At 36.3% G+C, this 14,865-nt stretch overlaps 1 protein-coding gene across 1 annotated transcript in view; it reads right to left on the bottom strand.

The window, feature by feature from the left end:
- Positions 1-14,865, bottom strand: part of LOC128868807 (adenylyl cyclase X E-like) — a 31,940-nt gene that overhangs the window by 3,692 nt on the left and 13,383 nt on the right. The window contains exons 6-15 of the mRNA XM_054111331.1: positions 9,862-10,006; positions 9,666-9,802; positions 9,303-9,591; positions 3,623-3,703; positions 3,456-3,556; positions 3,168-3,386; positions 2,850-3,096; positions 570-662; positions 230-498; positions 60-154 (exon numbers count right to left, since the gene is read on the bottom strand). Coding sequence (XP_053967306.1) covers positions 60-154; positions 230-498; positions 570-662; positions 2,850-3,096; positions 3,168-3,386; positions 3,456-3,556; positions 3,623-3,703; positions 9,303-9,591; positions 9,666-9,802; positions 9,862-10,006 — 1,676 coding nt within the window. The remainder of the gene's footprint in view (positions 1-59; positions 155-229; positions 499-569; positions 663-2,849; positions 3,097-3,167; positions 3,387-3,455; positions 3,557-3,622; positions 3,704-9,302; positions 9,592-9,665; positions 9,803-9,861; positions 10,007-14,865) is intronic.

The following is a 14,865-nucleotide window of genomic DNA, read 5'->3' as shown; positions in this document are numbered from 1 at the left end:
TAAAACACACATAAAATACATAATAGATCCCATAAGGAAAACACAACTAAATTACAAACCTATGTGTGCAGGCAAAATATTGCCGATTAATATGGAAATGGTTTTGTTTGTAACTTTTGCATTGTCTCTCTTCCTGCGCAACTCATATTTCGAACTGTAGTCAGAAAAAATTTCAATAAAACAAAAACAAAAAGTCCAAAAGTCTCATATTTGATTACGAGATACTCACTTGTAGTCCATACGAGAAATAAACTCAGCCTCTCGATTTACTATATGGAATGACAAAAGATGTATCAGCAACAAAAATAGCTGCGCATATTCGGGTAAGATATATTGATTGGAGCTTAGGCTACGCTCGAAAATAAACTCGTAAATCACAAACGAAATAATTAGGTAAAATGTTAGCACAAGAAGTGCAACAATATACTTAATGAAATAAGGAACGTGCGTGAATAGAAAGATTAGACCCAGATTTTGTACTATACATTCTGTGACGGCCTAAGATGGAGATGGAAGTCAATAAATGCAAATACAATTTTTATAGTTTACATATGAAAACGGCTACGAACCCAGGGACTGAAGCATATATTTTCGTTCACGTTATCCTCATACACTTCCATCTCGACAACCTCATTTTCAATCTGAAACCGATCGCAATCTAACTGAAAGAAAACATATTAGAATGAGCCGGTGATAGGGTTGCAAAATGTCTACTAACATAGCATGAACAATGTTAGGTATGCGCAAAAGAAGTTTGACGAAGTTTAACTCAGATTTCATTATACGTGAATACTGCGATAAAATAAATATAATAAATAATTCGTGCTAACACTTCCGTTTGGTGTTTGGCCGAGCTCCTCCTTCTATTTGTGGCGTGTGCCTTGATGGCTGCCACAAATGGAGAGAACTACAGTTTTGAGCCGACTCCGAACGGAAAATGGTTTTTTATGAAGAGCCTTTTCATGACAGAAATACACTCGGAGGGTTGCCATTGCATGCCGATGGGCGATCGCTATTATAAAAAAAGTGCGTGTAGCGTAGTACACATAACAGAAGTGAAACTTTCAAGGCAGACAAAGAAAAAGGGACAAACCCGAGATCGAATGATAGAGAAAGAGAGAGAAAGAATATATATATAAATAAATTCACTACATTTGCAGAGAATACAAATAGACAAAAATTTACAAAAATACGATCTGTTGTATTCTAACTATACGTTCCTCTCACTCGCTCCGATGCATTAGCGTGGCGTTAGAGCATGGACAAATCACGCACATGTGCAATACTATATATCCTATTCTAACAATACGATGCTCTCTTTCGCTCTATTATAGTAATACGGCATTAGTGCTGTACGCTAACGCGTCACTCCCTTTCTCTCTCTGTTATATTCTAACGCCTTGCATATAATGTAAACGAGGTTGTCTCTTGCTCTTACAATACAAGTAACGTCGTACTAGTGCCTTACCGTAGGAGTGGAAGAAAAGACGAAGGACCGCTCAAAAGGGAGACTTGAATAGCCTTAAGTGTATCTAAGATGTATATAAGTTATAGCTCTCTCTCTCCTTTTCCTCTACGTTATATCTTTTTTTCTCTCGCAGAACGAAAAAGCCTAAAACGTTGCATTACATTGAAATTTTACTCTCCATTATCGCTTGTCCATCGACGCGTAATAAGTTTCACTTCAAAAACTTTTTCTTCATTTTGCTCTTTCACGGAGATTCGAACCTATGTTCTTCGTATAGTAGTTAAGCGTCAACCAATTCGGCTACGAAATTCCTTAGGATATACTAAGAATTTATATGGACGATATGCAAAGCTATTTGATAAAAAAAAAATTTATAAAATTCCGACACTATTTCCCATTTTTTCCTATCTGACTAAGCCTGAGAAAACTATATTCGAATAATTTTTGTTTGTCACGCAGAGTAATGTTGTAGGTAAAATTATGGTGAATTATAGGGAATAGAATTCTTTCTGCAAAATTCCAACGGTAGTGGTTTTCTTTTATATAGTACATAGTAAACTTTGCAATATTACGCTCTTTAGCGGAGGACTTTGAGTAAAGTAAATATCAAAAGCGAATTTCCCGTACCCAAGAACCATATATGAACGTATTTATATTTCTTCCAAAAAAATGTAGCAAAATAAGCCAATAAGTCAGCCACAAGGTCGGTTGTATTTTTAAGAACAAACTGAATTTAAAGCCTTATTAACCCCCCGTTAGGCACCTGGTCGGGCCAGACTGGCTTTTTAGACTTTGGACGTGAATTTACAATAATATATTTCTATTATAGCTTACGACATGATCTTCCAGGTAGCTTCTTAAATTTAATTTGCTATCGATTTATGGATATAACCTTTTAAAAAGGATCACCGAACAGGATGAAAAAAGGTCAGACCCGAATGCCCAAACGGAGGTTTTAAAAAACGAGTCTAACGGAGGGTTAAATACTCATAAATATAAATATTGTCTTCCGTTTTGGTGCTAATGAAATAATTTTCGCTATAAATAAAAAATACATTTAACTCCCATTAATTTATTTTATAGTAAGTGAACTTCAGCGACCACCGTAGCGGAATGGGTTGGTGAGTGACTACCATTCGGAAGTGCGTAGGTTCGAGTCTCCGTGCCTCAAACACCAAAATGATAGAAAAAGTGTTTTCCAATCGCCGCCGCTCCCTGGGAAACAATGGCAAACTTTCGCGTAGATTTCTGCCATGAGAAATCGCCTCACAAAAAATGCTGTTCCAAAATCTCTTACACTTTATCAAACTTCTTTTACAAATGCACAAATTTGACATAGTATCAATGTGCGTATTCACCTATAGAGCCCATGGTAACCTACCAATTGTGCCAGAGTTAGAGATAACTGCAGTAAAAGTATGGCAAAATATACTCCAGTACGAAACCAGTAGTCTCGTTGAACTTTATCTGAAGTTCTATACATCCAAAGGCTGACTTTTGCTTGTGGTTTTGGTTCAAATACTGTACTGAAGAACCTTTGCCACATTTTCTTGTACCAGACCAAACCCAAAACGAGCAATACAAATATATTTCCGAACAATGCCAACATCCAAAATACCGTCGCTTGTCTATCAAGGCGATTGATTAGCTGATTTAATTTTCATATTGATTTAGATCGGAAATGAACTCTCATACTCACGGCTCACTTATTGCTTGCATTATAATCGTACAAAGGATAATTATATAGGCCACAGCGATGCTGTATTTGTACAAAATGTCGAATTGTTGCATGTAGCTGAGCTCCCAATGCCAGTTTTTATACCACATGAATAACCACGAAATGTTCGAATACAGGGTTCTTTCTTTTATCTCAACTGGTGATAGGCGTCTCTTCTTATTAAAGGAAAGCATTTTATAACTAAGTATATGAAAGGAAACTTTTTTTTAACTGTGTATATTTGCCGATCTGAAGAACGTATGCTCTTACCGCCTAATTATACCAGATATCGGAAAATTGATATACTCTCGGTTCATCTCACTGTCCAGCATTACTTTCATTCTTTCAAAGGAATCCATTTGTTCGAAAACCTATTTGCAAAATATAGAAAAATTGGCATATGAACTATGGGACCCCAACATGTAACAGTCACTTGCCTGCCTCTCGACAACATCGTCAAAATCGCCATGATATACGGAATAGAATGATGTTTGTGACAACTGAGCTTCAACAAGTTCCTTTGGGGAGAAAAAAACGAGAACAAATCACTTAGCTCGATCACAATGCTTAGAACACCGAAAGACGTAAAGAGGCAAGACTGGCTAAGGGTCGAAAATTTTCACCACCAACAGAGAATTTAAGAACCAGACAAGTGCCGCAGTGTGGCAGAGAACAAAATTCTTATACTATATTTCAACACTCAAAAATTCAGTAGTTACAGCACGAAATTATATAGAATTGGATATGAGTGAATAGCGCAAACTCTTCGTCCCAAGTTTTTAATTAGAATTTTTAGAAACATTTTTGGAATGCAGTTTCACAGCTTATTAAATTTGGTAAAAGCTGCAGGTTCCAAATTGGTAAAAACTGCTCTTGTTTTTTATAATTTTTTCCCTTAACGATTTGGCGTTTTTTTTTTCTTTTCAAGTAAAAAAAGCCTGCATTCCTTATATGGAGAAAATTATAAAAGAAGAGTAAATAAAAAATGTTTCTAAAATTTTGTTTCTAAGTTGAGAGCTGAGACAAAGATAGACAAAGCAACAAAAACGATAAAACTAATGGACTTGTCTCCGACAAACTTTACCATTTTTGTTGATAGTCCAGCAGCGATCGAGGCACTGGTCTCAGCGCGCATCAAACCAAGATGTGATAAAGCATGCAGGAGGTCACGCTCGCTTTTCCACCACAACACCACACTTTGTTGGGTCTTCGGCCACTCTGGAGTAGAGGGAAATTAAAGAGCGAATGATTGTGCAAGGAAATGCTCTGAGCTTGACCTTCAGCAAGTGATAGAGGACACAAACATTCCTCTAAATGAACTCTTTACTGCAATTTACGTAAGCTTTTTTTATCGGAACAACTAACAAGTACAGCACTCAGACACAATTAATTTAATTTTCTTTAAATCTACCCGTCGTCCGAAGAAGTCTGTGTAGATCTTGCGGTGCCAAGGAGCCAAGTTGGTCGCTTCTTAACCCATCACTGCCAAAGACCTCAAGCCTGATTCGAGCGAAGGCGGAGCAGACGCACAGGAAGTGGTTAACCGTCTCATCCTCCTCTTCTCAATCTGGGCACAGTACACTGTCTGAGGCGCCTACCCTTAACATGTGTTTCGCCCATAGAAAGTGGCCCGTCATCAGTTCAACCACGACAGTCGGTCGGACATGACAGGTAACATTAGTTTACTCCATCTGCAGCCTTTCTTAGCCTGCCAAGCTCGCTTGTGGGTTGTGGTAACCCATTTATTAACCGTGGCTTTGATGGCTGTAGAAGGGAGTGGTAGAACGAGCTCTGGGCCAAAGAAGTTGGCCTCAGGGTCCATCCTAACTAAGGAGTCAGACGACTCGTTATCCACGATACCCACGTGTCCCAGAGCCATGTGAGCTTAATCGCGGAAACTAATAGAAGATGGTATTTGACTACTAACTGCAGGGTCTTTAAGCGCTCTGACCAAAACTGCATCTGTAAAGGACAAAATGTCTGCTTCGATTGAACAGATCAACTACCAGCGTCTTCTAAGGTGTTATAAGGGGTCACTGTCCTATTGACACGCTAGCCAGTAGAATGGATGTGCCTCGCAATGACTTCTGCAGAAGTTGTGGAGATGAAGAAGAAATTGAGTCGGTACAACACCTCCTCGGTAAATGTTCTGCGCTTCAAAGAAGTCATTCGATTATTTCTTCAAAGACCTGGAAAATTTGCAAACTCTCTCACTGGAGTGACCTTCTTAAAAGCAGCTCAGTGTTTAAGCAACTTAGGGGATGGAAGTCAAATGCAGGTATCACAATGGGGCTTGGGGCCACCAAGTGTCCTGTCTTAGACAAGAAACATGGCTAACCTTACCTAACCTGACCTAACCTAACCTAACCTAACGAAGAAGTTTTAGATGAGCAGCTCAACATAAAAGATATTTTAAATGTAGACCTTGCCAATTGTACCGCATATGATCTGGACAATACTGCAGAATCTCTTACTGGAATTATCAAGAAGGCGTGCTCAATATCTATGAAAATTCGAGGACGTGGCAAAGCAGCAAATCCATGGTGGAATAATGAACTCGAGGATCTTAAGAAAAAGTGCATCCAACTTCATCATAAGCTAAACAACTCAAAAAATACTCAAATTTCGACAGCAGTTGCTATGCAACATTCCAATGCTAAACGCACATATGCCGCTGCACTAAAGAAGGCATCAACTGAGCACTTCCGAGAATTCTGCGCACAACAAGGCAAAGAAAATGTCTGGTCACTGACAAATCGATTAATTAAGGATGCACCATTACATCGACCTCCAATGACGCTTCAATATAGCGGACTATACTCTGACACCAGCGCCGGCACAGCTGAAGCTCTCCTGCAACATTTCTTTCCTGACGACACCGTTGACTCTACGCGTGAACACCTCCACCGTCGCAATAGAAACAAACATTACCTTAACACACCCAAGGATGAACCATTCACTGAAGAAGAAGTACTCGAAGCGTTAGTAACCATGAATCCAAATAGAGCCCCAGGTTTAGATAACCTAACCTCAGACATATGCTTGGCTTTTACAAAGAAATATTCCAAATTTCTCACAGCTCTCTATAATGCATGCCTCCGTGTGGGTTACTTTCCAAAAATTTGGAAAAAGGCTTACATTAAAATTTTACCAAAGCCAAACAAAGTTGAAACTAATGAGCTAGGATCTTACCGCCCCATAGGACTCCTTCCTGTGTTCGGAAAGCTGTTAGAGAAACTCTTTACCAAACGCCTTATATATCATGCTGAATCGAATCAACTATGGTCTCCAAAACAATATGGTTTCAAAGAGCAGACCTCAACTTTGGATGCTTTGCGTAACGCAATTGAAACTATTGAGAAGGAGAAGCGTAAAAAGCGGCAGGTAATTTGTGTGTCTCTAGACATTAAAGGTGCGTTTGATCACGCTTGGTGGCCGGCGCTCTTAAATCAGCTAGAACGAATGCAAACTCCGTCTAATATTTACAGGCTTATTATAAGCTATCTTACAGATCGCAGCGCTTCACTAAACTACGCCGACGCCACTGCAACAAAAGCAACAACTAGAGGCTGTATCCAAGGGTCTGTATGTGGTCCAATTTTTTGGAACATTATCATAGATGAGCTTCTTTCTATGCCGCTGCCTGAAGGGTGTGAAATTCAGGCCTTTGCAGATGACATCCTCTTAATAGTCAGCGCCAAAACTGTAAAAGAACTGCAACTTTACGCTAATGATGCTTTGCGCCTAATATATAATTGGGGAAAGAATGTGAAGTTGACTTTTAGCGACACCAAGACATATGCTATGGCATTTAAAAGTAATGCTAAACAAGCTGAACTATTTTTAAACGGCAATCGACTAATCTTCGTCAAAGAAATTAAGTACCTGGGTGTAGTAAGAGATGATCGACTGAGATTCACCAACCACGCTCAGTACGTTGTCGATAAAGCTCAGCGAGTATATAAAAACTTATGCCGATATGTTAGACCCACATGGGGTGTACACGCAGACAACGTTATCACAATCTATAAGCATGTTGTGGAGCCAACTATAACTTACGCTGCAAGTATATGGGGCAAAGCTATACAGTTTAATTATATTCGCCGTCTTCTTCGCTCGTTCCAAAGAACTTTCGCTATACGAGCAATCAGAGGCTTTCACACAGTTTCGGCTAATTCGGCTCTGGCGCTTGCAGGATTCACACCGCTGCATCTGAAGATAAAAGAAACTATGCAAATCGAAAGTGTCAAATTATCCGGAGTATATGATGAAACACTAAACGTCATGCTTGAACAACGCACTACACCAAAAAATCAACTACATCCTTCCGAGCGTCAGTCTATACGTTTTGAAAGTATAGCATCACAACAGGAAGCTGACAATACTATGGATGCAAATGCGACCCACATCTATACCGATGGAAGCAAGTTAGAAACAGGCGCTTGTGGATCAGCTTTTGTCGTTCATAAACAAGATGACGACTGGACGTCACGTAAATTTAAATTACATGACACATGCACTGTCTTCCAGGCTGAAGCTCTAGCAATTGACAGTGCACTTAAATGGGCTCAGAATGAATTGAAAACTGAAAAGCTAGTCATATATAGTGACAGTCGCTCTTGTTTGGAAGCTATCCAAAATCGGAGCAACCCCAATCCTTTAATTGCATCAATTCATCAGCACCTGTACCTTCTTCGCCAGCGACACAGAATTGACTTTTACTGGGTCAAATCGCACATCGGTATTGAAGGAAACGAGCGTGCAGATGAATAGGCAAACGAAGCAGCAAATCAAGGAGTCGATCCAGTATATACTGCATTTCCCTTAAGCTATGCTATACGGCAAATACGTTCTCAAATATTCGAGTCATGGCAGCAGGAGTATGCCGACGATACCACTGGCTCCATTACAAAGATTTTCTTTCCAATTCTTGAAGATGTGCAACTATACCGACAACTCTTTGGGATATCATTTGAATTGACACAGCTCTTTACTGGCCATGGTTTCAACAAGGCATACTTAAAGCGATTCAAAATCATTGACGAAGACTGGTGCCCGTGTGACCAACTCACTGTGCAGAGTATGCATCATCTTTTGCACGACTGCCCACGCTTTCACAGTGCACGACAGAGACACGAAACATTCTGTGCACAATATGATATTCCAGCATTCAACATAAAACAAATTTCAAAATATCCTAGTTTGATAACATCATTTAATGAATTTGTCAAAAAAATAATTGATAATTTAAAAAACTTCAATGCTTCAAACATTCCTACCTAATGTCTTAATCATAATAGTAATATAGTAGAATAACCATCTAACTGCTTGTATCCAATCGCAGGCATTTTATTTCAGTTAGTTTTGTTAAACTATAAAATATTTATGTAATTGAAAATACTTGTAATCTATCTGAATGTTATACTGCACATATGTATGAAAATATTTGCTCTAGAAAACAAACTAATTGAAATAATAAATTACTCGAAACGCAGTAAGCGCGTAGAGCCCAAGGAAAAAAAAAAAACCTAACCTAACCTAACCTAACCTAACCTAACCTAATCTAACCTAACCTAACCTAACCTAATTGTAATAGCACCCACAATTTTCTGGCTTGGTTCCCGCTATCACACAAGTCATTATGAGTTGCTATAGATGTGATGAAGTTATATCTTTTTCCTTTAACTTCTATCGGAACATAGGGCGCCAACTACGTTTGTCCGCCAACGGTCACGGCTGTTAAGCATCTCCAGGCCTACTAGAGTGCCCGTGCAGCCTGTTGGAAGGGGTTCAAATGCAGAATCTGCCTGGCAACATTGCCACCACTTTCTCTAGGCGTATGCCCTATTCACTGTCACTTCCCTTGTCTAATTTCAGTGGTCACGTCAAGCTGGTTAGCGTTTTGATGAAGAAAGTTATTCGAATTTTATTGGTTATGCCGGACCTTAGCTCATTCACGCACACAACAGCAAGTCTGGTTAAAGGTTAAAAAATTCGCACAGGGTTTTAGCATTTCGACTCCCTAAGTGATTTTTTTCGCTCACGAGCGTTATTTTAGATACAAATATAAACAAACTATGTCATATACCAAAAACATGCATATATTCTAATACTTACTACCGGAGGTGGAATAATTAGAAAGGTAGTTATATGATGCTTTCGCAGCAATGGATCATCGCGAGCCCTTTGGGTGCCTTCCTCGTACTTGAATCTGTCGTGCAGTCGATGGAGAGTTTCTTTGCTAATATGAACCCGTCCCGGTACGCCAGTGCTTTCCAACTTATTCGCGATAACAACGTCTTTGGAGTAAATATCGAACTGCCATTTGTTCTCACCAATAACGCCGGATAGAACGCTACCCGTATGCACGCCGATGCGCATATCAATTAATATATCTCTAATGTCTCTGGCGAAATTTTTGTTGTTGAATATTCATATGCATGAAAGAATGTATGTATATATGAAAATTCATGTATTTACCTCACTTCCCGTATGTCCTTGATCATTCGCAAACCGAGTTTCACACAGGCTATGGCATGCTCCTTATTGGGAATTGAAACATTCCCCACACAATAATAGCAATCACCTAAGAACTGTATACGCAACACTTTCAACTCCTGCAGTGGAAATTTTGTTTAATGTTCTGACAATCAGGCATCACAACTATGCGCTCTACCTGTGCGGCGTTATCGAACCTCACAAAGAGATCGTGTAGGGTTCCCACAAGAGTGCTCACATCCAAAGTAGTTGTTAGACGAGTGTAGTTGACGATATCCGCATAAAGAATTGTGACGTCATCATGTGGTTCAATGAAAAGTTTCCTAAACGAGAATAAACATTTGAAATGGATGATTGAGATTGATGGATTTGAAATTGATCAAAAGCAGCAGGTATTTGTAGATAAGGAAAGATTGGTTAATGGCAGTAGAATGAAGAAAAGCCATGTATCTGCATAGCAACGCTTCGAGCGATTTGCAAATGGACATACCTGCACCAAATATGTATGTTTGTATGTCAATAACTATTTACAAAATGCTCCGATTTGCACCGTGTTTGTTTTTATTATGCGCCTGGTCTTTCCTGAAGGATTTTTTTAGACAAAAATGGCATAAACTTACGAAAGAGACGTGTTTAAAAGCCAAAATGTGTTAAAAAATGCTGAAATTTATTTTCAAACTCCAATAAATCAAAAAACGCTCAACCTTGTGACTTTTTCCTTTGGAGTCACGTGAAAGAGAAGTTCTACGTCAACAGGCCAGGGTCGATTCAAGACCTCAAAGATGGAACTCGTGAGGCTATCGAGGACATATGGCAGCCACTTTCCCGCCCAATTTTCATGAAAAGGATATTGTCCTGTAAGCGTGGTCGTGGCGGACATTTGTTGATGTTATTTTCCACTATTAACGGCATACCTTCCTCTTCATAACACAGTGCGACATCAAAAATCAAACCGCACCGGACCTTTTTTTTCTGAAAATATACCTATTCAATAGCAAAACCCTCGCTGGGTTTTTAAAAGTTAGCTCGATTTTTTTTTTATAGCGTTTTGAAGTTTTCTATTTTCATGAGATTTTGGAGTCTTACCTGTACGCTAAATTTGACTTATAAATCGACCTTTGTTTGATTTAATCGATTTATTTTGTCATAGCTTGATGCAGAAATTTCGTACATGTACAAATAAACTTATTTTGAGAAGAACCTATATCTCAATACGCAATTTTGAATACCAAAATTTCGAAAAATTGTATGTTTTTACCATTTTTTACTGTAATTATGAAAATAATTTTATACGTAACCACCCGTTATACACATTTTCAGATTTTTCTATTTTTGCTAGTATTTTTTCCAGATACGGTTTTCCAATGAATATTGGATGTAACAAAATGTGATCGTGAGTAGTGATAAGCAAGATTGGTCTCACAAGACTTTTAGCCTGTTAAGTACATAGAAAAGTGGCTAGCACACATTCCAAAATAAAAAGTATAAAGAAGGTTGTAGTCTGTCTTATCAGGAAATGTTTGTTTTAGAAATTCCAAAATTTGTTCCCAACGATTTTACCTGTTCTAAGATCGCAGCAGTCTTGCGAGATCAGGTTCGTGCATAACAACTCCTAAAACACATTTGACGCGCTAAATATTTTCCATAGTTAAATTCTTTTAAATATTTTATACTATCAGTAAAAATAATAAAAAACCGAAAATAAAAAATATACTTATAAGTTACACTTTTAAAAATAGCACTTATTTCTATAAAAATACACGGAGGGTTAAATTAATTTGATGTGAAATATTTTTTTGTGAACAATACGGTTTTTGTCAACATATTTATTAATTTCATTTACGTGAATTTTTTATGAATTAAGAAAATAAAAAATGTACAATTGTCCTGCAAATATTAACGTTTTCTGCTATTGTTGTGGACGTTTCACACCAGCGAGTGAAAAGCATGGATCAATCAGTGATGATTTTACTGTGTCATACAGACATTATTTTGATCGTGAAGTTATTTTGAATGTACCTTGGGCGCCAAACATAGTGTGTAGAGCTTGTTATGTTGGTTTAGTTAATTGGTTGCACAAAAAACAAAGCAGAATGCCTTTTGGAATGCCAATGCTATGGCACAATCCAGAAGAACATGATCCAAAAAATTGTTATAGTTGTGCAAATACTGTGATAATGATAATGATGATGTTGAAATTCAATCATTGTCGAAAAGAGCTCGTCTCTAAGGTTTTAGTACGTAAAAATTCTTTATTTTAATAAAAAAAAAAAAATTATAAGAATTCAAGTCTATATTCTTTTTACTTAATCTATTTAATATTTTTCCCTACAGAGTTTTTAGATATTTAAAAAAAAATTTAAAGCAGAGTATAAAAAAATTATTTTTATGAAGAAAAATCTTGTTAAAAATTTATTTTTTTAGAAAATAACAAACTTAAAGTTCAGTTTTATGTTTTTATCTTATAAATGACTTTTTTAGTACATTTTGCAACATTTTTGCTAGAAGAAATAGTGAGAAATTTTAATTATTTTCATAATTACAGTAAAAAATGGTAAAAACATACAATTTTTCGAAATTTTGGTATTCAAAATTGCGTATTGAGATATAGGTTCTTCTCAAAATAAGTTTATTTGTACATGTACGAAATTTCTGCATCAAGCTATGACAAAATAAATCGATTAAATCAAACAAAGGTCGATTTATAAGTCAAATTTAGCGTACAGGTAAGACTCCAAAATCTCATGAAAATAGAAAACTTCAAAACGCTATAAAAAAAAAAATCGAGCTAACTTTTAAAAACCCAGCGAGGGTTTTGCTATTGAATAGGTATATTTTCAGAAAAAAAAGGTCCGGTGTGGTTTGATTTTGATGACCCCAAAATTGTCGCACAGTGTAATAAAATAAGCATCCGATTATTTATATTAAAAATTAGGATTTTTCTTTGAATATCAAAATAACACCTCTGATTAGAAAACCCTTTATTTACCATCGCCTTGTATTATTTAAATTCACCAATTATTTCACACTACTATTAAAATTTTTGAAACAAAAGAATAGTTTTTAAAAAAATTCCGATCTAAACCAGTGTTACCAAACTGCACTAAGCGGGAATAAGCAGGAAAAGCAAATACGGAAAATCCACACTTTTTGCTTTCTATATCTGTATATTTATTATTGTTGCATAGTATATTTAATGTCAGGTGCAGTCCATGGATATAAAGAAATTGGTGGCATGACGTTATTCGAGGGTCCTTTGAAAAGTCAATGCAAAGTTAGAGCGATAGCACTACTGGCGCGTATGGAGATTATGTTCAGTTCGTAGCATATCTTTGGAAGAACACACACCAAATTCCAGCCAGATCGGTGTATTTTTTTGTGTTTGGCATTTGTTTGAATCGAGGAAGTCGAGTGATTTAAAAAAAAAATGAACGAAAAAGAATTTCATGTGTGGAATTTCACCCCTCAGCAGTTGTGGTCGCAAAATTAATGGAAACGTGGTTCCAACTCGTTTCACATGCTCCTATTCTCTAGGCTTCGCTCCCTCGGATACTTCGGGCTACTATTTATTTGTTCCCCAATTTGAAGTAATGGCTGGCAGGAAAGAGATTTTATTCAAACGAGGAGGTTATTACAGAAACGACTTGCTGCTTTTCAGAAATGGACAAATTTCGGAAATGATCAGCAAACTAGAACAGCCTTGGGCGAAGTATAAAAGCCCAAAAGAAGACTATATCGAAAAATAAAAAAAGGTTTAACCTAAAAAATTAAGTTGTTTTTATCTTTGCATGGACTTTTTAAGTGACCTCGTACAATGACGAGCATTACTGGGTGATTATTGCTTATTTTTTTTATTTTTACCTTTTTTTTAATATTTACAATGTTTTTCGAGTTAAATTTTTTTTCTTTTTAATTTTGTTTAGTTTTTACCAAAAGCATTCAACTGGAAATAAAATTATATAACTTTCAAACTGTTTTTGGTTTTATTTAGAAAAATTCAACAAAATTTCGTAAAAGATTAAAATTTTTTTAACTAAATTTTAAAAAAAATTTTAAAAATTTAACTAAATTTTAAAAAAAATTTTAATTACAGTTTTTTTTTTATTGTAATTTGGAACTGTTTTAATGGCTAAAGACTCGCACTGATTTAAAATAATTTTTATTTATTTATTTTTTTTTGTTGAAATTTTCTTTATTTTTTACCAATACAACATGAAATTTATTACCATAAGTCCAATTTTAAATTTTTTTTTGTAATTAAACGTACAATTTTTTTGTTTTTTTGTAATTAAAAAAATTCAACAAAGTTCCGTAAAATTTTAAACTGTTATCTGAATTTTTAAAAAAATTTTGAGTACGCAGTTTTTGACATGATAACGTCTTATAATTCGATTTAACAGGCTGCACGCACGAAAAAATGTGGCGTTACCTTGCTCATTAGTGTTACCTTGCTCATATGTCGTTACCTTGCTCATTGCCGTTACCTTGCTCATTTGTCGTTACCTTGCTCATTGCATTGAATGAACTGCAAGCGAAAGCGCGGAACGAACGACAAAGCAAACAAAGCAAACGAACGGCAACGTTCGACATCTTGCTCTCTCCTACTTAAGTGAGCGTATATATGTATGTATATGCGCATATGTACATATATAAATTCACGTATTTGTATTTGCATATGCCTTCTTATTGATTATTATTAATTTGATTTACTTGAAGAATTTAAAATAAAACCAAGTTTGTTAATAATACCTGTTGGTTTAATGTTATTATTATTAATTTTTTTATTATATATGAAGGAAAAAATGTATGGTAATATTTACCATATACCTTATAAGATATGTTGTATACTAATATATGTATATAAACATGCATATACATATAATAACGAAGTGAAACACGTCTTCTTCTTCCAAGAACTTTATTTCAACTCCCAGTTTAACAAAAACTCTTCTTAACCTAAAGCTTAACTAATATTTAACATTTATGAGAATGGGAGAAAGTATGTTGAGTGTATGTTGAGTGCGTGAGTAAGCGTGTGGGTGTAGAGTGTGAGAAAGTATGTAAAACAGTTGTTGGTTTAAATAACAGTTAGCATAAGTAATTAAATATAAGAGTAAGATAAAGTTAGAATTAAGAGTAGGTATAATATAGGAATAGGGTGATCATGTAACTAAGTATAGTA

This window comes from Anastrepha ludens, chromosome 6 (genome assembly GCF_028408465.1).
Source record: "Anastrepha ludens isolate Willacy chromosome 6, idAnaLude1.1, whole genome shotgun sequence".
NCBI lineage: Eukaryota > Metazoa > Arthropoda > Insecta > Diptera > Tephritidae > Anastrepha > Anastrepha ludens.
This window is presented reverse-complemented; position numbering and strand designations above follow the sequence as displayed.